Source organism: Castor canadensis, chromosome 4, assembly GCF_047511655.1.
Source record: "Castor canadensis chromosome 4, mCasCan1.hap1v2, whole genome shotgun sequence".
NCBI classification, from domain to species: Eukaryota; Metazoa; Chordata; class Mammalia; order Rodentia; family Castoridae; genus Castor; species Castor canadensis.
Window position 1 is genome coordinate 176045708 of NC_133389.1, and position 27930 is coordinate 176073637.

Here is a 27930-nt window from a genome sequence, read left to right on the forward strand (position 1 = left end):
AGTTAAAGGACACTGGAGAATCCATGTAGAGCAGAATCTTTGACTAGCCATTTTCCTTCTAAAAGACTCCAAAAGAAGAAGGTTTAGGCTGGAGGAGTGGCTCAAGTGGTAGACTGCCTGCCTAGCAAGCATGAGGTTCTGAGGTCCACAAAAAAGACAAGAGTTTAAATGAGGTCTTCAAGATGAAGGAGTTTGGGGGTCTGAGGCACAGAGGTTGGGGGATATTATTCCAGGTAGGGATGAGTGGGCCAGTGAGTGGGAGTGAGTGGACTCTGCCTGAAGGCAGGAGGCAATAGGGGAGGAAGCCTGGAGAGGGGGCCCAATGAGGCTTTCACCCTAAAGAAATGTTTAAGGAATGGTAAAACCAAGGAATGTTTAAAGAAATGTTTAAGGAATGGTAAAAACCATTCCTTAAACAACTTCCAGACAGAGACTACACCCCAGAGGGCTAGTTTGGTCTTCACCCATGAGATCATCCTTCATATCAATGTCTCCATGCAAATTAAAAAATATATACCTTCCTTAAGACTAGCAAGCCACTGTGTTTCCTGGAACTCCAACTGAAGCGCTGAACTTGACTCCTCAGAAATACAAACTATGGGGTGAATGATTTGCTCCGGGAGCTAATGAGCACCTCTGCTGCTCCCCATGGAGCAGATGGCATTAAACAAAGGTTACTGAATTATTTACCCCCAACATCATATAAAGCAAACTTCATATTTGGAAAAGACATATTTAGGAAAAACAGAGGGGATAATTAACGAGAGGGAGGAAGAGTCAATATCTGCTGGCAACACAGGAAAGAAGAGGTCCGTGGAGAAGGCACAGCAGGAAGAGTTAACACATTTTGTAAAATCCTGTATCATCTGTTTCTTTCCATCAAACAATATAAATATTATTAAGACAACAGCATTGAGCCCTGTGTAGCTATCCTTATCTCAACCAGCAAAAACCCTTGTCCCTTCCTGTTATTGCTTATATTCTCTCTACCACAAAATTAGAAATAAGGGCAAAATAGTTTCTGCTGGGTATTGGGGAGGGGGGGAGAGGGAGGGGGTGGAGTGGGTGGTAAGGGAGGGGGTGGGGGCAGGGGGGAGAAATGAACCAAGCCTTGTATGCACATATGAATAATAAAAGAAAAAGGAAAAAAAAAAAAAGACAACAGCATTGAATGAAAACTAAAAAATTCAGCCAGGTGCCAGTGGCTCATGCCTGTAAGACTAGCTACTCAGGAGGCAGAGATCAGGAGGATCATGGTTCAAAGCCAGCCCGGGCAAACAGTTCACAAGACCCTATCGCAAAAAATCCCTTCAGAAAAAATAGGGCTGGTGGAGTGGCTCAAAGTGAGGGCCCTGAGTTCAAGCCCCAGTACCGCAAAAAAAAAAAAAAAAAAAAGACCTAAAAACTTTAATGTGAGAACATGGAAATAAGTCAAATGTAAGTACATTACAACCATCTGGAGTGCTCAGAACAAGAGAGTTGTATCAAGAGACTTCTAGAAGATCAGAAGAAAGGATAAGGAACATTTCACCATAAAGAAATGTTAAATGATGGAGGAAATAAGACATGCTCACTTGATTCAAACATTGCAAAGCGTGTGTCAAAATAACACATGGTAGTCCATTAATATGTGCAGTTTTTAGGTTTCTATGTACTATTCTATGTTCTATTTAAAAATAAATAAATAAATAATGCTCCTTAATTCGTAATGTATTACCTTAAGCCGTAAAACAAATAAGAAGTGTGTCAATTCACTGACAGTTACCAGCTTTGTCTCCCAAAGACAGAGACAGGACACTTTCAGGAAATGCTACAGCATCAGTGGCCATCAGGCAGGTGTCTGGAATAGTCGGAGAGTGGAGTGTGGGGGAGCGCAGGATTCAGTCATGCCTCAGGCTTCTTTCTAGAAAGGAACAGGAGGGCTCAGAGCTGGGACTCTGCTTCTGCTCTGTGTGGACGTGTCCTTCCACCGCCTCAGAGCCACTTTGTCACCAGAACACCACTGCACTGCTCAAAATTCCCTTCTGCTTCTTCAGTGGAACCTATTCGTGTCTGGAGAGCCCAGATTGTAAGAGTGAGTTATTTTAATAGGCTATCTTTTTTTAATAATAAAAAAGAGCATTAAGCATACGTCTGTGGTAAGCATAAGGCGACTGTTAGGACTGCAAAAGATCCATCGTGTTTCTTTGAGATGAACACGGAGCAAAACGAGAGGCCTGCGGTGCGTAGGTGGAGCCCGGGGAGCCCTTGGGAGGCTGGCTGTCCTCCTTGGCGGAGGCATTGCAGGACTGTGATCTCTGCTGCGAAGCCAGGTGGAATCCTGACAAAGCTCTAGTTAGAAAATTTAAAAGCCATTAGGTCACAAATTTTCAAAATGAAACAAAGGCTTATGGAAGTAAATGATGTTACTCCAAATCACTGCCTCCTCATGATAGCTAAGGTATAATTGGGAGAGGGGCAAGAAGGAATTCCCTAATTTTCTTACTAATTTAGAAAATTGTTTAAATTATTCATCTAAGGAATAGCACATTTCAACCAGAGACAATTTTTCCATGAATGTTTTTGTTGGCAAAACAGCTCAAATTAAATGTGAGTTCACATATAACTTATTCTCAAAAGAATAAATTTATATTAACACTGGAAAAATCCTTTCTATTAATTCCCACCCACGCTCCCAGTGTCGCTCAATGCTTATAATAATGTTACAACCAAAAGCGGTGTAAAATGTCAGCTAATATCTCAAATGAGTGTCTTCCAGTAATATTAATGACATTTTAAAGACAAGTGACACTTCATAATATTTTTTGAAATATTAGCTCCATGAATCTTATAGAAGAACAATTAATCCACTAAAGAGAACTAACTTAAAAGATCAGCATAGCCAGCACAGTGGCTCAAGCCTGTAATTCTAGCTGCTCAGGAGGTAGAGATTGGGAGAATCCCAGTTCAAGGCCAGCCCAGACAAAACACCCCCATCTCAACAAATAAAATCTGGGTGTGGTGGCACACACCTGTCATCCAGCTACACGGGAAGCATAAATAGGACTGCAGTCCAGGCCTGTGCACAAAGCAAGATCCTATTCAAACAATAGCTAAAGCAAAACAGGCTGGTGGTGTGGCTCAAGTAATAGAGCCCCTGCCTAGCCACTGCAGGGCCCTGAGTTCAAACCCCAGTGCCACCAAAAATAAATCAATATAAAATAAAAGTATTTATCAAAATACATGAACTACTTCCTTTTAGATAGATTGCTGTAACAGATACATAGTAAATACTACTTTCTGGAATAAGCTGGGGAGTGAAATTCAGATGTGCATCTCGACACTACCGATCACATGATTTCTGTTTATCTATTATTCATCCTTGAAAGTCAAATCCCAGTCTGAAATTAAATGCCCCCTTCTTTTTCCCACCACAGCCATCCCCAGACTGATTTCTTTTTACCTTCTCGCCAGTAAAACCCCTGTTCCTCCCAGCTGGATTTCCAAAGATTAGAAAAGGGCACTCTCATCAGAAGAAGGGGAATCAGATATAGAATGCAACAGAAACTTCATAAAACTGAGTATTTTCTTTTATCACTTTATCTTCATAGTGCATCAAACACGTGTCTTGGGGAATTCATCTCAATGCATATTTTATATTTATTTAGTGAAACATTTAATATAGCTCAGAAAAAATAGAGAAAGCACTCTAGAATAATCCCTAGTATTGTAATTTACACTTTTGTAACCATTATCTAATTTAAACACTCCTGAGAGACAGGTGCTGTCACCCCCCAGGGGACAACCGTTAGACTATATGGTTGGGCAGGGGACGATATTAACAGCAGGAACAAGAAGCTGCTTGGGTAAATTAGACTGGGATGGGTAGATTCTAGACTTGAACTTGTGTCTTTGCATTAAGGCTACAAGATGGAATAATCTCTAATCAAGTTTCTAATGACATCAGTTCCAGTCCCAAAGGTACCACGTGCTGGGTGAGAACTATATGCCACATGAAGACAGCTGGCAGGATATGCTGAGAATGCTAAGCCAGAGGAGGGGTCTTCAGGAAAATGTCCAGGTGCTGCCCTTGGAAGGAACACAGCAGGAGTGGGGCAGGGAAAAGGAACACTGGGGGCTTTACTTTCTGAAGGTCATTTCTACTCCAGGGCAGAGGAAACTGACAACTGCCTGGATATGGGGTAGTTTAGAGATGATTAAATTAAGAGGCAAGTTCAAGAAAGATTGACAAGTTAGAGGTGACTCGTGGGAGGGCAGTGGTTGAGGGTAGAAGGACCCTCAGAGAGACTTGTTATCCTCTGTGTGACTTCCGAGAAGATGGCTCTGGATTGCAGAGCCCACAACATTCTTTCCACTTTAAATTAAAAATATTTAATTTAAATATTTCCACTGGAAATATTATGATAAGAGCCTATTTTGACTATAAGTAAAACCATCTCTGGAGTGGAAGACAGCACTGATGTCTAGAATTCATGTTATCTGGCCAAAATTCCCTAAGTACTGTGTCTACACCCCAGACCAAGGTGGGCTGACTCTGATGTGGCATTGAGTAGGTTTCTGTAACTCACCAATAAAGTGATTGTGTCCCAAGGCCAGCATCTCCTCCAAGAGGACAAGGCCCCCTGGAGCCTGGAGGGGGGTCACACTTCGTCCGTCTATGAGGGAGCACTGTTGAAACCCTGTGGCCGTGACCTTCCATAGCAAAATCAGTGAAGCGGTGGCGTCTTGCCGAATTCTGTGAACAGGAATCATAGAAAGGGAAAGTCCCTCTGAGCACCTGAGAACAATTCATCAGATTGAAAGTAAAAATGAAGATGACCTGTACATCCACAAAGGTATCAAGGATGCTTACATAAACAGGTGTCCACATTTATTAGAAATGTTATCTCCAACTTGTTTAAAATATACCACAAAATGACTCATTGATTCCTCACCTGTAACAATTTTAATGAACAACAAAAGGGTACACCAGGTACTTTTACAGACAAATCCTTCCATACTGACACAATGGAAAAGTCTTGCTTAACTTTATCACAAGTAACCAAGCCACCCAAATTAGACTACCAAATTAAGCAAAGTATGTCAAACCCACTGCATGTTGGCCTCGTCTGACTTCTTGTGATTCACAGGATAAAATGCCACTCGAGGCCAGCTGTTCCTGCCCAACTTCCTCTCAGCTTCAAGTCCTGCACCTCCATCCCTGGAGCTGTGTCTCCTCCTAGTCCAGCTCCTTCTTGGCTCCTGAGCTCTGCCTCATCCTTCCCCACCTGGGCAGCACATCCCTAGCCCACCCTGCACCTCTTCTCAGGGACCTCTTCTCTTCCACCATGCCTGAAGCTATCTGTTCTGCCTGCACCCCTGGAGGAGCCCATTTCTTCCTCTGGTGGAAGATCCCAGTATTCTCTGTATACAGCTGCTCCCCCAGCACAGAGCTCCCAGCCTGCAGCAGGGGCCTCAATAAAAGTTTGATAAACAACTGAATTCATGAAGAAATGAAGGTGCAAGGGGCTAGCAACCCCAAATGTGAGTTTGGGGTGACCACAGATCATTTGGCATTCCCATCTTGCTCCGCCTGCATCAAACTGTTATTTCTGTTCAGTTCTACAGCCTAAGAGAGTCTCAGGGAATGTCAGGTTTGTTAAGAGGGGAAAAATAAGAGTATGTAAAGGCTAGGAAGGTAAAGTAACATGATCTACACGAGAAAAGGCTGGGAGATGCTTCCAGAAACACAAACTAGTAAACTAGTGCAAACTGTACTTCCCTAAAATCCACTCTGGACTGCAAGGCTCTCAACTGTCTTAGAGCCTCCAAACACTTAGGACCGGGGTCCCCCTGCTGGTAGAGCTGGGATTGGCCTCCGACTCCACCTTTTCCTATAGGGACATTAGTTCTGGTTCAAGGACTACACTGCCCTTCCTGGCTCTCCCCTGCCAGAGTGACCTCACAGCTGGGGAAGGGAATGCAGGACCAATGTACCAAAGTCCCTCTTCCAGACATTTTCAGAGAGTCCACTGTTTGGAAAGCAAGATAGGCAAAAATGGCCTGTATTCATGGAAAAGGTCTACAGAGTCCACAGGCCCCTCAAAAGAAAACCTGCATCAAACTGGTCAGTTATCTAAAATCCCCCCAAAGACTAGACAGCAAATGTCCCTGAGGAAGCATGGGGCTATGAGGAGGGAGAGTGACAGCTAAGGGTAACAAAGAAGGGTGGGCAGTTGGAGGTCAGTGTGCCTGGATCACTGATTTGGGCTCCACTCCCACTCCCTATCCTCGTGCCCCTGGGCAGTTTTCCACCTCCCTGTGCCCACATAAGGCACCTGGCATGTATGAGGTGGCTGGTCAGCCAAGGCTACCTTTCTCTGCCTCTTCATCTCCCCTGGGATGATGGGCAGTCTGAAATTTGAAAATGCTAAAATTAAAACAAAGCAAAACACTCTTCTCAGCAGCTTACTTTTAAAGAGAAAACTGTTACTATGTGGGTTTTTAATTGGGGTAAATTGTGCAAATGAATTGGACCAATGGCTCATTAAAATCTTCAGAGGCCAATACTAAGGGTTAGCAAAAGTCAACTGGAAGATGGAGCCACTGGCTCCAAATATTATCGAAGGCCTCAGAGTTTCTTCCCTCACATCAGACTCAGCCCATCCAGTTTCCCCACTGTGTATCCATATCCTCGCAGGACCCCAACTCTAAGCTACTCGGCTGAGAGAGTGGCCTCTCCTTTTCCAGTGGCATCCGCCATGTCTACATGTGGAATCCATTTGTGGTTCTCTCTGGACTCACCAGTGACACGGCAGGTGCATGGGTAGATACCACCTAGCATACGGGTTATAACATCAATCAATTTTTTTTCTTGAGACAGGTTATCACTATGTAGCTCAGGCTGCCCTCAAACTCATGTCCTCCTGCCTCTGCCTCCCAAGTGCTGGAATCACCACATGCACCACCCTGGTGAGCGGTGCATCAATCTTAACAGGTTTTAACTGAGAAATTTCTTACTTGACTGAGGTGTTCTGTGGCACTTCAAAAGATACCAGGCGGCCACCAGCAGAGCTATTAGAACTGGCATTCCCACAGGCAACATCTGGGATCACCTGGGAGGAAGAAAAAGTAAAAAGACCTGTTACCAGGGTAGATCACAGTGCAAAATAACACCACACAGCAAAATCCCATGAACTACAGCCTTCCATAGTGGTCAGTAACTTGGCGCCATGGTCTGGCCAGGAAGGAGACCTGTGAAACTGGAACTTGAAAGAACATGAAAGCTATGCCATTTTTTTATTTTATGAAATACAGCTTGCCTGAGAACAGTCTAAAAATTCCTGGGATTGTGAGAGCTGATAAATAGGATATTTCAGGAAAGAAAGCAGGATTTCCCTCACAGGACTGGTTCTTTCATTTAAGTCAGCTGCTGGCTCCTAATGGTAATGAGACTCTCAGTGTTCAAAGAACAGAGGCGTCTTTATGAGGAGCTTAGAGACCAGGGCAGAAGCCTCAGAGCCTAGGAAGGCGAGCCTCCACACCTGCAAAGACAAGGGTGTCTGGTGTGAATGACCCTGCTCTGTAAGTCCTGCTTGCTGAGGTTGGGAGTAGAGAAGTGGTCCTTCTCTCTCCCTGTGGGTCACACCTAGTTCACTGGTGTGGGAGGCTGGTGCTCATTAGGAGGTACACTGCAGGCACTGCATCCAGGGAGGCTTCTGGCCAATTTATTCCTCAGCCAAGATGACTGTCTTCACCCATGACAATGAAAACGAGGGAGTGCAGAAAGTATTCATCATCGCAGGATTAACTGGGAACAATAGAGAAATTCTTAGCGATGGTACCCAGACCTCCACACTCAGAATTTATTTTCCAGAGGGTCATATTGTCAAATACTGTGGCTAAGCTATGGAAACAACCCAGATGCCCTACAATGACAAATGGATCAAGAAAATGTGGTATACATACACAATGGAGTTTTATTCTGCCAAAAGGAAGAATGACACCCTGTGGTTTGAAGGTAAATGGATGCAATTAGAGGACATATTGTTAAGTGAAGTTAGCCAGGCTCAGAAAGACAAAGGTCATATGTTTTCTCTTATATGTGGAAGATAGATCCAAAGATAAACAAAGATATACACAAAAACAAACATGATCATACACAAACTCATACGTAGAATATGTTTGTAATAGTGGAACTACTCTTTGGAACCTAGGGAAAGGAAAAGAGAATGACAAAGCATCAACAATATGTAATACATAAGATCTGGAAGGTTGAAGATAAAATGATTTATTTATACTGAACACTGTTGGAAAATGGGGGATGGGAGGTAAAGGGGTAATGGAGAGTAATGGAAGAAATTGAATGAACCAAAGTATACGCCCAGCGGGGACACACTGATAAACTCCTTTGAACATCAACAAATATTACTAATGTAAGACAGGACTGTAAAACAGGTACAATGTCAGGGGGGACATTTGTGTGGGGGGGTGAGGGAAGGAGATTAAGATGAGGATGTATTGTTGAAGGACTTCATGTATTTATACGAAATAGAACAAAGAAGCCTCTTGTAATAGTTTTAAGTAGGGCAGGGAGGGGCTGGAGGAAGAGAGATGGTGGGGGTGATCTAACCAATGTAAAGTATAAGACTATTTGGAATTGTCACAATGAATTCCCCCTATACAATGAATATATCCTTTAAAAATTAATGGAAAAAAAACTGTGGTTAAAATTCACCATTGGTACCTAAAGATGGGCACCCAACTTGTTAAATTTGTGTAATTGATGACTGCTAAAAAAGTTTTGGTCCTCTAAGGCTACAAATAGATTTATGTTTCCAAAACACCATCACTTCACCAAAGTGGAAAGCCCAAACTCATTCCCATGTTTGTTGTTGGCCCTTTTTTTTTTTTCCACTCCATTTTATTTATTTATTTATTTATTTTCTTTTATTATTCATATGTGCATACAAGGCTTGGGTCATTTCTCCCCCCTGCCCCCACCCCCTACCTTACCACCCACTCCGCCCCCTTCCTCTCCCCCCACCCCCTCAATTCCCAGCAGAAACTATTTTGCCCTTATCTCTAATTTTGTTGAAGAGAGAGTATAAGCAATAATAGGAAGGAACAAGGGTTTTTGCTGGTTGAGATAAGGATAACTATACAGGGAGTTGACTCACATTAATTTCCTGTGCGTGGGTGTTACCTTCTAGGTTAATTCTTTTTGATCTACCCTTTTCTCTAGTTCCTGGTCCCCTTTTCCTATTGGCCTCACTTGCTTTTAAGGTATCTGCTTTAGTTTCTCTGCGTTGAGGGCAACAAATGCTAGCTAATTTTTTAGGTGTCATACCTATCCTCACCCCTCCCTTGTGTGCTCTCGCTTTTATCATGTGCTCAAAGTCCAATCCCATTGTTGTGTTTGCCCTTGATCTAATGTCCACATATGAGGGAGAACATACGATTTTTGGTCTTTTGGGCCAGGCTAACCTCACTCAGAATGATGTTCTCCAATTCCATCCATTTACCAGCAAATGATAACATTTCGTTCTTCTTCATGGCTGCATAAAATTCCATTGTGTATAAATACCACATTTTCTTAATCTATTCATCAGTGGTGGGGCATCTTGGCTGTTTCCATAACTTGGCTATTGTGAATAGTGTTGCTGGCCCTTTTAAACTGCTTCTCCAACAGCCCAAGAAATAAGAGCATGACGGGAGCACAAGGCATGTCTTTTAACACTTTCCCACTGCAGGGTAGTGTGGCTTAAATAAATAGATTGAAATGGCCAGTTGAGGAGAGATTTTCTTTAAAGGACACTTCCTTGATAAACTTAGAATCAAATCTAGTTCACATTCAAGAAGTGAGTCACCCAAAAGTAGTTTTGAACTCTTAGTTCAAAGCACTTACTGAAAGTCTGCAATCAGAACAAGTTTCACAGCTTTCTAGGTTGACTAAAAACATTGCCCTCAGCCTAAATGTGGCCTTCTTAAATTGTAAGGCACTGGGAAAGAAATGGGTCAACTTGTCAGTATGTAAGATAATGAAAGAAAAAGTGCTGCCTGCCTCTTTTACAACAATCAGGGAAATTTCTAGACACACTCCTTGACTCTAATACCTAATACACAAAGGTCTGTGTTTCCATTTATAGTATGAAACCTATAGTAATAGGCCACCACGGGCTTATATGGATATTGAATAAATGAAGTATAAAATGTGGAATGGAATTACACTTCTTCAACATCACCTCTAAGTCATAGTGTGGATTTGTTCCCCAACTCTTCTAGCTAGCAGAGTTCTAGTTTATGTCAACTTTTAGGAGTCTTCTAATAAAAACCCCTCAGAATGAGACTTTCAAAAAGCTTGACATGACAGCCAAATCCTGGTAGGACATTTCAAAAAAGAGAATTTGCTATTGCAAAACTAAACAAAATTTGGAAATTTTATTCGCAAAATCTTTTATAAATCAATGATAGCATTCTTTTTCTAAACCCCATGGGAGTACTGCAAGGTACCAAACAACCTGAAAAATAACAATTGCAAAAATAGTCATACTACTCTGCAATGTCTGAATGTTTGTGTCTTCCCCAAATTCATATGCTGAAGAGCTGGGGATGTAGCTCAGTTGTAGAGCCCTTGCCCAGCATGTGCAAGGCCATGGGTTCAATCCCCAGCAGAGAAAAAGATTCCAAAATTCATATATTCACTTTATGGTCCCCAAGCTGATGGTATGAGGCAAGACCTTTGGGAGGTGATTAGAGCATGAGGGTAGTGTCCTATGAATAGGACTGGTCCCCTCATAAAAGGTCACAGTGAGAAGGCCCTCTGCGAAGAAGTGAGGCCTCACTGGACTCCTGATATTGGACTTTCTAGCCTCTACAACGCTTAGAGGTTTGGATTATGATGCTTTCATTACACTGACTCATCAAAGACATACTCCAGGAAGGAAAATTAGGTCAGCAATGTGGGGTCCTGTGGTATGTTCCTTTATATGACTCCATATTGAGTTGTTTGCCCTCAAATCTAAGACTATCTCACAGAAATGTACACAAATATCATTCCAGAAAACAATTCAATCCTTTTTCAGTTTTTGTTGACTCTTTTTATGCTCATAAAACCATCATAGAAGCTGGGCACCAATGGCTCATGCCTGTAACCCTAGCTACTCAGGAGGCAGAAGTCAGGAGGATTGCAGTTCAAAGCCAGCCTGGGCAAGTAGTTTGTGAGACCCTATCTCGAAAAAAACCCATCGCATGAAAAGGGCTGGTGGAGTGGCTCAAGGTTTAGGTCCTGAGTTCAAGCCCCAGCACCACGAAAAAAAAAAAAAATCATAGATACAAGTCCAGGTGACAGTATGTTTAGGGTATCTTACAGGTCTAGTTCTGTTGCTCTTATTACAACCACTTGAATTATTTTAGCATTGTTGGTTTCTTATGCAAAAATATATGCCATACATAGTTCTCACCTCCACTTGGTCCCATTTCATTTCTACAACTTTCTGCCCTGTTTTTGGCTGCCAGGTTGGCAGTGTTGCTGTTGCTTGAGAGCGGGGCAGAATTATGTCAGGCTCCTGGGTCGCAGCGACAGGCTGAAGCTGTCTGGGTGCCATAGACTCGGTCCAGCCAGAGGCCGGGACACTGGGAAGAAGCGCCTGTTCACAGTTGGGACCTTCGTAGCCCTCATTGCAAATGCAGAGGTAGCCATCACTGCTGCTGCTGCTGCTGCAGTTGCCATGGTGACAAGGGTTGCTGACACAAGGATCTGCAACAAACTGAAAAGAGACCATAAATGGGTCAATTATTCCTTGATAAGAAAAGTGGGGATATTGCTGAGAAATTAACTCCCTGTCTCCGATCTCCGACTCTGCTGAAAACGCTATTCCTGTGAACACACATTCTGAACAGCGTGTGCTTCCCAGGTCACCCCAGCATTAATCTGACTACAGGAAGCAGGGGCCCAGCAAAGGGAACATGGTGGAGAACAGCCTGCCTGAACCCCAAACCCTAAATCACACAGAATCAGAAGCACATTACTTAGAGGAATTTTCTAAGACAAAAACAGTTAACACCAAGGCTCATTAGGGAAGAAGCAACTTTGACATTTTCAACCATCAAGTCTTGACAAATGGTATTAGAAATCTAAACTGAAACCTCCCTTTTCACATCTGGGACCTTTGCAAGGTTTCCTTGTGAGAAATGACTTCCCCATGTATCAGCCTTCCAAGGCAGGCTTACCTATGTCTCCCAATTTCTTACCCGATCAGCAACCCTTTCTGAGCCCATGCTATTGAATTAAAGGTTTCCAGAACCATCAGTTCACAAGACAATTGTTAGCAAGAAGCAAGCTTGGTGGGAATTCTGTTGAAGCAACTTCAACAGAATTCTGTGAAATTTCTTAGCTCATTATTTTGCAGGGTGATTACAGAGAAGCATGGTTCCACTAGATATGCAAGATCAAAATTCAGTGATGCATCTCTCTATTGTGCCCATGTTTATCTCTGAGGCCTTCACTGCTGAGCTCTGAAGAGTCACTTGTTGGTACTCCAGGACACGCCACAGAACAGCCCAAAAGATCACCTGCTCCTCTCCAGACATCAAGCGTTCAGGAATGTGCTCAATGTTAGTCAATTACAATTTGTGTCTGGGATAAAAGAAAACTTAGCTGCTATAGCCTGGCTTCTCAGTGCTGATTGCAAAATAGAATTCAGTACAGAATTGATGACAGAGAAATGGGCCCCTCAATTCTCTTGCTGAAATGAGTTCACACACACAAACAACGTGTAGAAAGAATTCTGCTTGATAAAATGACTACTCGTTCAGCTAATGTTCCTCATCAAACAACTTCCAACCCTTAAGGAATCAGAAGGGATTTGGGATTGAGCCAAATGAAGCCCCCAAAATACCTCATTAATTCTATGTTTTATCACTTTGCAATTCCTTCTGAGCCCCTCAGATAAGAGTTGATGAGTTAAGCTCATCAACTTAACTCAGAATATTTGACCTGTCAATAATATAAAATATTTACAATCTATCCACTCGAATTCAAACCCACACTTCTCCCAAAGAAGACAAAGCCTTCCCCTCCTACCTCCTGAGGCCCTCTCCTCCGTGACCTTCTTCTCTTTGCACCCTCCCCTCTCACCTGCTTTTTTTGGTAGTCTACCCAAAGTCCATTCCCACCTGAGGGCCTTGACCCTGCAGACCCTCTGCCTGAAATGCTCTTCTCCCAGACTTTGCATGTATCGACCTCATTTCATCTGTTTCTGTCTAGTGTCACCTCCTTGGAGAAGTCTTCCCTGTGAAATCTGAAATAATTCCTTTTGCTCCATCACAAAAATGTGAGCGCCATGAATGAGGGACTTTTCTCTATCACTACTCTATCCCCGGTTTGGCAGGAACACAGGAAAGATGGTGGGGTTTTTTTTAAAAATGTTGAAAAAACTAAACATGGATAGATAGATTGATCGATATTTGGACAGCACTGTGTGAGGAGGGAGGGAAGAGAGCTTCTCATTTAATCACGATGTTAGCTGGCTTTCAGCTTATTTCTAGGAAGGCCTGGTGCCACCTCAAGAATTATTTGACAAGAAGAGGAAAGAATTTAATTAGCAAGGCCAAAGGGAACAATTAAAACCACGTTTCTGAAATGAACATCCAAGGTTGACCTAGTCACAAATAAAATCTTTAATACACGCATTAAAAAGCAGAAATGCTTTTATGTCACAGGGGATCGATACAAGAATGAATTCTAGAAGTTCAGGCTCTCCTGAGCAGCTGAGAGAATGGTGTTGCAAGAATGGTAAGGCCATTCTGGTGGCCAGAGAGGTCCCAGGGCTTCTGCTCCATCACCACTGCCCATTGGTAACAACAAGAGGCATCCTGGGGACGGTTTGGGTCTCCTCAAAGAGCGCCAGCACAGAGTAAGTCAATGCTGTGCCCTCCCCCACACAGAAATCCTACAAAGCACACGCATGCACAACAAAGGCCACCGGGCCTGACACCCTTCACTGCCCTCTCATGGCTGCCATCTTGTCCTCAAGGCAACCAGAGCCAGAATCACTGCAGGGAAGTGGGCAGGCACAGCAAATGACTGACCTGCTACAGCCCAGACACTCAAGATGGTTACACGGGGCCACATCTGACTTCCAGGCCATTTTTCTGCAACACAGCACTACATATGTTCTGTGTTAGTATAAAGATACAAAGGCTAATGTCCAAACAGTAAGGATTGAGACTTCCTATGTGACAGGAACTGGGACTAACACCAACATCAGTACCCCACCCCTGCAGAGTGCACACCTAACAAGCTGGGAGATGCACTGGACACATATTACCCCTGACAGCCTCCAACTGTCACTCTGGTAGGCAGTTTACATTGCTTACTTTAGTTCATGCTCTACGGCAGAGAAATTTATTATTTTAATTTTATAGTTGACACCTGGTGATGCTAACCAAATGACTGACCTTTACTCAGAATAAAAGCTGGAGACTTCAGGGTCTTACAAGCCTAGTGTTCTGCCTGTACCCAGTCTCTTTGGGCCTTGCCACCTACTCCTGCCCCCCTCTCATGTGAGCCCCAGACACACTGGCCTCTCCACTGTTCCTCTGGCCCTCCAGGCATTCCCCTACCTCAGGGCCTTTGCACTGGCTTTCCATCAGCCTGGAACGCCATTTCTTCTCATGGCTGCTCCCAGCCTCCTTTGAGTCTTTAGTCAAATAGCAGCTTCTGTGAGGACATCCCCAAGTACCTTATTTAACAGCCCCTTCCCACTGTTGACTCTTCCTCCCCTACTTCATCCATCAAGTTTTAACATATTATTTTAAAAGATATAATATATTTATTTTCTTTTTTGCAATATTAGGGATTGAACCCAGGGCCTCACACTTGCTAGGCGAGTCCTCTACCACTTGAGCCACACCCCCAGCCCTTTAGCTTTTATTTTGTTTTTGCGATAGGGTCGCTCTGATTATGCCAAGCTTGGCCTCAAATTCACAATCTTCCTGAGCAGCTGAAATTACAGGCGTGTGCCATCATGCTCTTAATATATTTACTTCCTGTTATCTTCCTCTACTAGACGATAAGCCTTCTGAAGTCAGATTTCGTTTTTTCTGCTTTGTTCACTCAAGTGTGAACAAAGTGTTCACTCAGCCATTGTGCCGGGCACATGGGAACTGCTGGAGGAACTTGGACAGATGGAGGTGGCCAGAGGGAAGGACGAGGGAGAAGGCAGGAAGGGGCCCTCTCTGCAAGAAGCTGCGGGAGCCTGGGAGGCTGCTGTGAAAAATGGAGCTGGGGTTCTCCAAAGCCCAGTCCCTGGTCTTCAGAACACAAGTCAAAGGGGAGCTGTAAATAAAGCCATGACCGTATTTTTAGAGTGCTTTCAAGGCAGGGTGTCCCTGTGGACCTGACAGGTAGGGTGGACCCTGCACACTGGGCCTTCTTTGCCTGGTGAGGGCAGCAAGAGGACAGGCTGACTGGAGAGCACTGTGGCCCTCAGCTCGGTGAACCGGGCCACCTCTTTGTGTCCTCAGAGACTATATGTGAGTCCCTGCAGTGGGCAGTTTTAGGGACTGAAAGGCAGAGCTGAGTGGCAAAGGGCAATGCCCGAGGCTGTATCCGAGTATCCGTCCCACAGGTAAGGGAATAAAGGGCTGAACAGAAGACAGGATGGAATCCACCGGTCGTCTGGTGCTGGGACTTTCTAGCTGAGAGTGACGCCAAGCAGCACGTGGCACTAAATAAAGAATGAAGGACATGAGGAGAAGGCCAGGAGAAACCCTTAGTGAAAAGAAGAGGACAAAACCTAAAAATTCAACTGTTCCCTATACAGATTTCTGAAGGGATCCAAAGTGGTAAATGATGTGATGGACACACAGATGCACACAGAGACACACAGACACACTCGCGGATATAGACATATATAGGCACACACACACATACATAGAGACACACAGACATACAGAGGCACACAGATCCATAGACACACACAGACACACATACGCAGACAGACACACAGAGGCACACACAGACATATAGAGACACAGATACACACAGCACGGTTCAAAGCAGGGAGTTCAATTGTAGGGTCATCGGTGGCTGTTTTTGGGTGATCACGTCACCCTTGGCAGGTGTATTGTTGCTTCACTAACAACAGCAACTGTCTGTCATGTCATTCTCTTAACACTTCAGATGAGTATCATTAAAAAAAAGTATATCTGAATTCACAATAGCAAATGTAAGATTAAATGCAATACTTAACCTGTAAGCGAAATCCTTAACAAACATACATGCTTTGTAAGCCCTGTTGTCTGTACACTGTTTATCGAGATTTTTTTTAAGTTTGTATTTCATCTCAGAGGAAGAAAGTCCTACTGGAGAGGTCCCCACCACTCCTGAATAACATTAAGTTTGAACTACAATCAGGTAACAACTGAACTGCCAAAATGCATAATGAGGCAGAAGATCATAATTAATAGCCCTGACTTTGGGAATATGCAAATTCTAATAGGTAATATTTTATAGCTATAGATCTAGTTTCTAATGATGGAGAAAATGAGTAAGCCTTTGTAACACCAGCTGTCATAAAGACTAAAGAGAAAGTCACTGGCCCACGGTTTTCTGCTTACAGCTAACCCCCAACCTCATTTATTCAGTGCTGCATCAGATTCATTTTAAGCCAAATTTCTTCACGTCATGAAACTAACCTAAAATCGTTCTTTTCACATTTATTGTAGACTTTTTACCTGTGTCAAATAATTTATACTACAACCAAGAATATGGTACAGAGTAAGATTCTGCCTGGAAGTGAGGGGGGAGTGGGGGGAAGGGGGGGAGCAGGGAGTAAGGGGGAAAGAAATTTTAAAAATTAAAAAAAAACAGAAGGGAGCCCAGGCCTGAGCAAAGGTGCCAGGCAACCCTGGGACGAGTGATTCAAGCCACAGTGTGATGTGTTAGCTGTGGCCTGTCTTCCTGCCTTACACCATGTGCTTCCCATGTTTCTGGCAATCCCCACCTCCCTGGCAGCAACAGAGTAGAACGGGTATTTAAAAGCCCATTTATAGTTGTTTGATATGATAAGTCAGAGTTACCAGAGTTGCATTGCCTTGGCTTAGGGGCCCGGGGAGAAAGATACACGTCACTAACTTCCCAGGTGGTCCCCATGCTAGATTAAAGCATTCAAGGCCTGCTCCCACCTCTCCTGCACTTTCTCAGAAAATGCAAAACTGCTGATCAGAAATTCCTGTGACATTTGTCAAGCATCTGTGATGTGCCAGGTAGGCTACCCAGAAGAAGAATCAGGAAGGTGACATAAGCCCAGCGCTGGCCCTCCAGGAGCTCAGAGTCAATGAAGAGTCAGGCACAGTCACTTGGACTCGCCCTGAGTGACACACTGTCACTTACACGCCCTGCTTCTATGCATGTAAACTATGGTAACCATTTGTTTGACTGAGTTAGAGCCCTCCTTTATACTGAACAAGCTTGGAAGTTTTAATGCTGAGAGAGAATGGATTTGACAATTGTAGGTATGAAACTGAGAAGATTATAAACAGGTGTGGGAACCAGTTTCTTTCAGGATGACAGTAGCAGCTTTCAACAAAACCAGAGCAGCTGCTCTCTGTGTCCCCAGCAAGGAGACTCAGCCTGGGAGTTTCCAATGGAAAATGGAGCTGGGTGAGAGGCTTTGGACACGGTGCTCACCTGCTCTGGACACACAACACTCATGGAACGTGGCCAGGCCTCTTTGAAACCCAACAATTGAAAATTCTATTGGCAGTTCTCAGCTTTCTTTAAAAATGTGCTCCGAAGATCCAGAGAAGAAGCGAGCAGACTAGAAGGTGCCTCCTCCTCATTGCACCCATGCTCAGCCGAAAAGTGTCCTGGGGGTGGTAAGAGGCCCAGGAGAACTCACTGATGGACACATTACTTGATTGCTCTGGTTTGCATGTGCTGTGTGTCTCCAAAGGATCGGTGGGTTGGAGGCTTGGTCTCAGTGTGGCAGTGCTGAGGTGATGGGACCTTTAAGAGGTGGGGCCGAGTGGGAGGTTCTTAAGTCATTGGGAACAAATTGATGTAGTTCTCATGGGACCCCAGTCACTCCTCAGCTTCCAGGCTCACTACATGATCTCTCCCTCTCACATGCATACCCACCATGATGTCATCTGTCAGACGTGACCCAGTCAAGAGAGCCCCCCGTCCAGAGGCTAATTCAGTATGGCCACCCAGCCTTGCCAGGACTTTCAGCTTCCAAAACTGTGAGCAGAATGAAACTTTTTGTTTTATAAAGTGGCCACCTAAACTTGCTTGGACTTTCAGCTTCCAAAATTGTGAGAACAAATCTTTTTGTTTTATAAAGTACCCAACCTCAGGCATTTCATTGCAGTAATGGAAACCACAATAGTCACCAGGGTGACACAGCAGGATTAGATACTTTCAGAAGACTATAAAGTAAGATAGAGGCACAGAAGGAAAGTAACTGAGGGAGAATTTGGGTGTGGTGCTAGTAATAAGTAAAATGCACTGTTATCTCAAACATTTGTTCAATAACCAAAAGCAACAAAGAAACTGCTAATGCAATCAGTGATATGATATTAGTATTAAGGGGAAAGGAGAGTGTCTGTTAAACAAGGAACAGAAATAAAAACCTTAAAGCAGGGTCTCTCAGTCTCTGCACTGTTGACACTTTGGGCTGGGTAATTCTTTGCCATGGGGACCACCCTGGTATCCTAGGGTATCTAGCAGCACCCTCAATCTACTTACTATAAACTAAGTGGTGACAACTAAACCTCCAGACATTGCCAGTGTCCCTTGGGAATAAATTATCTCTGGCTGGGGTGACTGCCTTAAAGAAAAAGACTGAAATATTTTATTCCATCATTAATTTTTTATTCCATCATTAATTTTTTCAGTCCCTATAATTAAATAAATATATAAAGCTACAAGGCAACAATGTAATGTACAACATACTACAAAGGACTAGATTCCTTTTTATATAAATAATTCCTGGAGATCAAAAAGAAAGATAAACATCTCCATAAAAAGGACAAAGAAATAAACAAGAAATATGCACAGTAATTTGTACCAAGGCATGCCATTTTATTTCACTGTAAACACACAACATGATGTTATGCACTTGTTTGTTCTGTATGTAAAGAAAGATAAAAGGAAAGAAAGAAAGATGGAAGGCAGAAAGGGAGGGAGGAAGGGAGAAGAAAGCAGAGTGGGACCACTACTTTAGGAGTTTGTCTGAGCAGCAGAATCCATTAAGGAACTTTTTGAGATATGAATTCTTTAACTCCAAACTGTCCATCTGAAACTCAATCCCAGAAACCTGTGTCTTTCAATACCACTCTCAGAGGATTCGGGTACACTTAATCCAAAAACCAAAATTTAGAAATCACTGGTATAAGCCAGAGGCTGGCAAAGCACAACCGCAAGCCAAACCCAGTCTGTTTCTGTAAAAAAGTTTTATTGGAATTCAAGTGCAACAGCAGCCCCTGTTTCTTGCTGACTGTTGCGCTCTGCACCAGCAGTGGAGCAGTGGCAGCAGAGGCCACCTACCCACAAAGCCTACATGATATGTATTATCTGGGCTCTAGTCCTAGACTGTATGTACTTGGGGTTCACAACGGGAAGAAAACAGGTAAGAGAGGTCACCTGGGAAGACTTCAGAGGAGAAAATCATCTTGAACCAGATCATACAAATTTGACAGCAATACCATCTATTTTTCCCCCATCCAACTCACTTATTGGGCAGGTTGGCAGCAAGTGATTAAATAATGAAGGAACTTTTTTGTCTTTTTTTTATTTTATTATTCCTATGTGCATACAAGGCTTGGTTCATTTCTCCCCCCTGCCCCCACCCCCTCCCTTACCACCCACTCCACCCCCTCCCTCTCTCCCCCCCTCAATACCCAGCAGAAACTATTTTGCCCTTATCTCTAATTTTGTTGTAGAGAGAGTATAAGCAATAATAGGAAGGAACAAGGGTTTTTGCTGGTTGAGATAAGGATAGCTATACAGGGAGTTGACTCACATTAATTTCTTGTGCGTGGGTGTTACCTTCTAGGTTAATTCTTTTTGATCTCACCTTTTCTCTAGTACCTGGTCCCCTTTTCCTATTGGCCTCAGTTGCTTTAAGGTATCTGCTTTAGTTTCTCTACGTTAAGGGCAACAAATGCTAGCTAGTTTTTTAGGTGTCTTACCTATCCTCACCCCTCCCTTGTGTGCTCTCGCTTTTATCATGTGCTCAAAGTCCAATCCCCTTGTTGTGTTTGCCCTTGCTCTAATGTCCACATATGAGGGAGAACATACGATTTTTGGTCTTTTGGGCCAGGCTAACCTCACTCAGAATGATGTTCTCCAATTCCATCCATTTACCAGCGAATGATAACATTTCGTTCTTCTTCATGGCTGCATAAGATTCCATTGTGTATAGATACCACATTTTCTTAATCCATTCGTCAGTGGTGGGGCATCTTTGCTGTTTCCATAACTTGACTACTGTGAATAGTGCTGCAATAAACATGGGTGTGCAGGTGCCTCTGGAGTAACCTGTGTCCCAGTCTTTTGGGTATATCCCCAAGAGTGGTATTGCTGGATCAAATGGTAGATCAATGTTTAGTGTTTTAAGAAGCCTCCAAATTTTTTTCCAGAGTGGTTGTACTAGTTTACATTCCCACCAACAATGTAAGAGGGTTCCTTTTTCCCCGCATCCTCGCCAACACCTGTTGTTGGTGATGTTGCTGATGATAGCTATTCTAACAGGGGTGAGGTGGAATCTTAGCGTGGTTTTAATTTGCATTTCATGAAGGAACTTTCAATACAACCTAAAAAGCATACTTTCTTCTAATTATTATACATGCAGAATGGGGCAGATGGACTCTTGGAACCAGGAAGGGAATGTTTACCTAGAAAGCTCTCCTACTACTATCTGTCAACTGAACTAACTGGTGATGATGATGCGCAGACCACCATCAAGGTTAACACAAAAATAGGTGCAGCCCAGGAGAAGGGTGGATGGGGAAAGGTCACACAGACCCAGGGGCCTAGACATAGCAGGAGTGTGTCTATCTACATCTGCCAGCAGGGAGGGACACAACAAAGGTGACTCATGAACTTAGAGTTTAGAGTTACTAGAAAACTGAGAATGGACAATTGCCACCCTGAGGTGAGATGACTCGGTAGAGAAAGTCTAAAGTTCTAGGTTCCACTCTTATGTGTGAATGACCTTGGGCAAGGCAAGGACATTTCCTGGGGCTCAGCATCCATGGTTTTAAAAGGAAGGGATGGAACTAGAGAGCTCTAAGGTCCTTTCGTTTCTTACTGTTGCATTTCTATGCTGAAATAGGAATCACAGCAGTTGTAAATGCCATCTTCGTGCTAAAAGGCAAATGAACAATGTTAGGATCCAACTGTCGTAGTATTTTTGTCTTAAAAAGGAATTTTCCCACTTTCTTCGATAAAGATCTCAACTATATTCCAACGCCAACTGCTTCCCCACTCACAGTAAAGACACAAAAAAAGAAAATCAAAACCATAAGCTCTGCAGGGCTTATGCCAATAGTCAATTCAGCCAAGATTTACATCCAGATCCAAATAATAAAAATACTGATTCACTTCACTGATCCAAGAACTATATATCTTACTGAAATACAGATTCCTATGTTTTGATAATTCTTTATTTCTATGTTACAGACTTTGAATCTACTCAAAAAGTTATCCCAGTACCAACCTGGGCAGTCAGTATTTCCTCTCAATTCTGAGTCAACTGTCTTGAAATCAGCCTGCTCTGGTTTCTGCATAGGTGTTGAATCATGTGTGTACATCGACTAAAAGAATTCAAACTTGTTATTATGAAATAAAATCATTCCAAATAAAGTCTTACAAGTCTAATTGCTTTTCCTGCTTGTTCATGGTGTCTGTAAAACACGCTGCATTTAGACATTGTCTTGAAATTGCAGTTCGTTGCTTTAGTCTGGTTTCCACCAAAGATATATCCAAGCTCAATGCCATTACAACAAAATCACAACAGATTGTTGTGGTTGCTGTTGCTGTTCTATAAAATGGCTCAAAATAGACCAGGCACTCTTGAATAAGAACAATGCAGGAAGGCTTAGTTCTGTGAGATACCAAGAAGTTTAAAGCCACAGTAATTACAACCGTGACACTGACAGAAGATGAACAAATAGACCGATGACACAGAAAGACGAGAAATAGAAATAACCACTTATATACAGATATGAATTCTGGAACAGAATAATGGGAAAAATATGATATTTTCAACAAATTAATATCGACATGGGGAAAATAAAGCTTTTAACACATAAACAAAAATCTTGGACTGGAGGAATGGCTCAAATGGTAGAGTGCCTGCTTTGCAAGAACAAATCCCTGAAGTTCAAACCCCAGCCCCACCAAAATAAATAAATAAATCTCTGTCAGATTGTAACTCTAAATGTGAAAGACATAAAAATAAGCTTCAAAAAGATAACAGACTTATAACATTAAGTAAATAAATATTCAGCAGATAAGACATAAAGAGCCATAACTCTAAGAAAGGCTATACAACTTGGATAATAACAAAATTATGAATTTGTCTTCATTAAAACAACCAGTAAAAGGCAAGGAGGCAAACCACAGAATGGATGAAGATATTTGTAAGTGTGTAGCCCACCAAAGGCTCACCTCCAGAATAAAGAAATCTATTTTCTCCATGGAGGGGAACAACTCCATGGAACAATGGCAAGAGATTTCAGTGGGTTCCTCACAAGTACATCTAAATGTCCAACAAATGTATGAAAATTTGTTCAACTTCATTAGTAAACAGAGAAATACAAACTAAAATTCAATGGGAGACCATTATCTGTTTACCAGAGCAACTAAAACTGAAAGGCTAACAATGCCAAGTTCAAATGAAGACAGAACATGATGCGAACCACCTTAGGGGACTTTGAGCATTATCCACCAAGGTCAAATAATGGATACCTGTGACCCAGATAGCCCCTCTACTACGTCATATAACCCAAGCCAATGTGTACCAAGGGACTCACAAAAACACTCCTAGTCTCACTGCTTCTGATAGGCAAAAAGTGGAAATGGCCCAAGTATCCACTAAGAGCATAATATGTAAGCAAATTTTAGTATGTTCATACCAAAAATACCATAGAGCCGTGGAAAAAAAGAAGTATAGCCTTATACAACAATTTGAATAAATTCCTCTTAACATACTTTTTCTATTTTATGTGAAGGTCACAAACAGCAAAACTGAACTGCGTGAGTCATCAGAACAGGGGTTACTTTTGGGAACAGGGAAAAGTGGGAACCAGAAAGAAACATCACCAGGCATTCATGAGTTCTAGGAGAAAGGAGTGACTTGAAGCACGTGGTGTTCCAGGTTTTAGAAGTGTGTAGCCAAGGAACGTGTGAGCCCAAAGCACACGAGCACACAGAGCTAACTACTTCCCCGACACACAGAAGAGAGCAGAGGGCACCAGAGTAGTGAACCCACTGCAAAGAGGGCAAAAGAGGAAGAGGCCTCAAGAATTCCATGGCAGTAAGAAAGGAAGCAGAGGAAAGAGCTGAAGTCTTTAAAGTCTGAACAGAAATTGTCGACACCTCTAGGAGTTAGGCCTGTCCCACTAGTCAAGTAAAAACAGCATTCTTCACTTTTGTCATTTTTCAATGTTTCTAGTCAACATCTCTGCCCTCTACCACCTACGTAGCCAGTGGGCCACATGAGGCAGAGGGTGCCTGCCCCTGGCAGGAGTCCCTGGGAAGGGCCCTCTTATCACCTGCAGGGTCACTTGCTTCCTGTTCTGAGTTTCCTGTGCCCAGGGTCCCCTTCTTGCAGGAGCCATGGAGCTGCCTCCAGAAATGAGGATACTCCCTTGCCTTTGCCCACAAGTAACCACAAGACTCCTTTCCAACCTTCCTCCCAGATGGAAGCAGTGAGGGTGAGCACACTCCACCGAGACTATCCCTACCCCCAGCACATCGGCCCCACAAAGCCACAAGGACCAGGAGTCAGCAGGAGTCACACACAGCAGGACTCTGTATTCCTCTGGGGGGATTGACCTTTATACTAGAAGCCATGGAAAGACAAAGAAACATCCCAAACCAGGCGAGAGCTCAAGTTGAACTAGCACTTTGAAAAGAGGCTTTCACTCTTGTGAGGGACCTCAAAGATAAGGGACCCCAAACATTAGGTGTTTTGATTCCTTTATCTTTTAATAAATAAGTATAAATTTAAAATGACACTAAAGTGGAATGGCAAAAAGCTGGAAAATCAGGCACACAGTAGGTCCTTGATATTTATGTATTCATTTATTCATGCATTCATTCATTCATTTATTAAGAAAAGACATCCTCGGTTTCTTTTGGATTCTCCTCCCTTACTTGGAGCCTTTAGAGAGTTCTTCCATAACTGCAAATCTCAGTCACCAAGAACTTTATGAAAACTTGGGATAGAAATGCATGGGTGTCTGTGGAACCAGGTGTGAGAGCAGAACCCAGGGTCAATTTATTTGATTTAGTTCACAAAGTACCAACTGTGCCTGTGCACACGACTGGCCTCCTGACTGCTTGGACTTGTGCTCTCCTATCTGCAGGCCTGCAAAATTCCCTCTGCTCTCTGTTCAGCTGTTTCTAACCTTAAGTGGAAACAGCTGCTCTGCTGTTAATACCCATCTGCTCCCAGGGATTGGACAACGATCAGTGACTCTGGATAAGTCTCAGGTCTTCATGTTGTCCAACCTCATTCAGTTGGAGATGAGTCTGCTAACATACAGCAGGATTCATATGGGCAGCTCCATAACAAAAGAACTAAAAAGCAAAGAAATAAAATTGAAGCCACCAGAAGCCACCAAAGAGCAGTCTTTGGGTCTCTAGCAACAATTGTTTTTACATTAACAAGAGCCAAAGACCCCCAAATTACACGGGTTCTCAGGTCAACCATCTTGTTGCATGGCAAGAAAAAAGTTCTCTGGCTAGCAACATTTACTTAAAGGTCAGATGTTTTTTCATGAGGAAGCTGGGGGAAAAAAACTTTATAGTTTTTAAAGACAGAATAAACAAAAGAAAAATCAATAAAAGAATACAAACACAGGGTTGTAAGTGGAAGAGGTCATCCATAAAAGCCCTAGAAATAACCATGGATTGTGAGCAGTCTAGGAGTTAAGGCAAGGAGTGGAGGGAGGAGGGCAAAAAAGCACCACGGCCTTGACTTTGCAGCTCTGTAGACACAGGACAGCCCTTCAGGGAAGCAAAAGAAAGAACCTTCCACCAGCACTTTCATGTGTTGTCTTACCAGACGTGGAGGGGTCCACCATGATGAGCTAACTCATACATCAGTAGAGAGCTGGACCTGTAAAATTATCTTCAGAAACAGTGTAGCAGAGGGACTGGGGCTTTGAAGACACTTGTACAACACTGATCATCCAAACTACCTCTTTTAAAATGCAAATATTTAGAATTTCCAATTAAGGCATGAAATTAGAAGGTGGGAAATTGCCAGTAAAGCATAGCCATGTAGAACTATGGGCTTTTCAACAAACTAATTTTTGAGCACAGAGCATCTTCTGTTTTAAAAATGTTGGTGAAACCAATCTCATTTAATAATACATGCCAACTGGGACTATGATTGTTAGCATATAAAGATTATAGACACCATGATTTAACCTTGCCTATGCAAGGCTGTAGGCACCTATAAAATATTGAATGGATAAAGATTTTCACTGCTTGGAACTTTTATTATCATAACAGATCGAACTGATGGCCAAGCCTTTCTCCAGCTAAAAATGTATTGTTAAATTATATAAAATAAAAAATGTCTTAATTCAGAGGTGAGTTTTAAAAGTAGGGAAAGAGACTCCTCAAGTTTCAAAAATAATAACAGAAATCAAACTAGAGCAGTTAGCAAAAGAAGACACTGCACTGAGCACAGAGGTCAAGGACATGGAATTGAGTCCTGGAAGTCACCTGTGGTTCGGAACTGTAACCTTGAGCACAGGGAAAGGGGGCAGCTATCACTGAGCACATCTGAAGCCTCTCAGATCATCCCTGTCTACTAAGAAAGGAGGGCAGAAGAGGAACTAGGTAAATCTCTAATCAGGCCTGGAGAAACAGCAGAAAAACTGACACCTCTCTAAGGCCTTTGATGAAAAAACAGTGACCCACAAGTAATCAAAGCCTCCAATATCAAGGTCTCATGTGGTTAACAGCATCAACCTGATTGTAAGCCAAGAAATTCACAGAAAGAACCTGCCAGGGTAGCAGAGTGATGGAGTAACACTTTCACAGCACAGACACAGGAGACGCACACACATGCATGTGTGCACACAGGCACCTATCATAATGGGCTCACAAAGCAAAATTACAAAACACTCAAGGGAAAAATGCCGTGCTACATAATTCCAGCATGTGAAATCGTGGTCCTTTCACATATACTTGTTGCATGAGTATACATGTATGCATTTTAAAATAAAATACACTGCTTAAAGTAGATCTGAAACTTTTATGATTCCCCACTTAATGTCTTTGATTAACTGACCTCATTAACTGCCCTGGTGTCTTTAATTAGACTTCTACCATAGGATATTAATAGCTAAATGCTTATATTATGCCTGACACAATTCTCAATGTTTTCCCTGCATTAACCCATTTAAACTTACCCGAACCCTATGAGGCAAGTACCATTATCTGCACATTATCTCTGAGGCTCAGAGACTGAGTGGAGAAGTCACCATGGTCCCTCAGTTTGTAACAGTCTGAGAATCTAGCCAAAACAATACAGTTCTAACCAAAATCCCACACCCCATCTTTTTGTCTAATTTATCAAAATGATCCAAAACTCATGCAGAAGCTGAAAAAACCAAGTTATTTCCAAGATAATTTGAAGAAAAGCAAAGACTCTTTTCCTTATGGCATATAAAAATTTGTTATAAATCTATGGTAACTGTAACTTGTAATGCTGGCACTGCGTAGATCAATTAAACAATGTATCAAAAGAGAGAACGCAGAGATTTACCATATAAAGATGTAGCAGGGAGAGCATTAAAAATTAGTGTGGGAAAGGTGAACTTTTTAGCAAGTGATACTTGCACAATTGCTGATCCCTGTAACCAACATAAACACCCAAGTCATTCCATGAATGCGCACCCACACACACACGTAAACATTCTTTATCAAAGTGTTAAAAACACAATCTTAAAACTTTTAGATCAGAGATTGACCAACTATAGTTTACAGACCAAATCTTGTCCATCTTCTGATTTTCTAAATAAGGTATTGTCTATAGTTGCCTGCCCAGAGTTGAGTATTATGGGCTGTGGCCCACAAAGTCCAGAACATGGTCCTGTACTGCCCAGTTACACCTTGGTCAACAACAGACCATGGATACAGTGGTGGCCCCATAGTACTGTGACAGGATGAAAACAGGACCCCACAGCTGACAAGAGGCCAACTGCAGGAAACTATAGAACAAGAAGAATTCTAAGAAAACTCACAATGAAGGGTTACACAGAAGCTTTTGCAGACCTAAGCAAGCACCTCAAAACATTTGAAAATAAGGACTCCAACAGTGAAAGGCTCTCATTCATAGAGAGACAGGTTCATGGTGTGCCATCTTCCTCCAAGCAAATCCATGATGGAAAAAATAAGAAAGAAACCAAGGAAAAGACATCTTCTGGAAAGACGACACCTGATCAAGAGGAGCCCTGGCAGGTCCTTGGGGGCGATCTAGAAGGGTCTGTCGTCATGGAGGAGATGACTCCATGCGGGTTTCTGTCTTGAAGACCTTCCAGGGGGACAGGGGAGACAGTGATATTGATGATCCTGACCCAACAGAGGCCTAGGTTAACGTATGTGTTCATGTCTTATTTTTTATTTTCCTTGGGCAGTACTTGGGTTTGAACTCAGGGCCTTGCACTTGTCAGGCAGGCACTCTTTACCACTGAACC

The 27930-nt window shown here is 42.8% G+C and overlaps 1 protein-coding gene across 1 annotated transcript in view; it reads right to left on the reverse strand.

Annotated features, from left to right (window-relative positions):
• Window positions 1-27930, reverse strand: part of Dner (delta/notch like EGF repeat containing) — a 317628-nt gene that overhangs the window by 186830 nt on the left and 102868 nt on the right. The window contains exons 2-4 of the mRNA XM_074071918.1: window positions 11442-11747; window positions 7000-7094; window positions 4569-4735 (exon numbers count right to left, since the gene is read on the reverse strand). Of these exons, the coding sequence (XP_073928019.1) occupies window positions 4569-4735; window positions 7000-7094; window positions 11442-11747 (568 nt within the window). The remainder of the gene's footprint in view (window positions 1-4568; window positions 4736-6999; window positions 7095-11441; window positions 11748-27930) is intronic.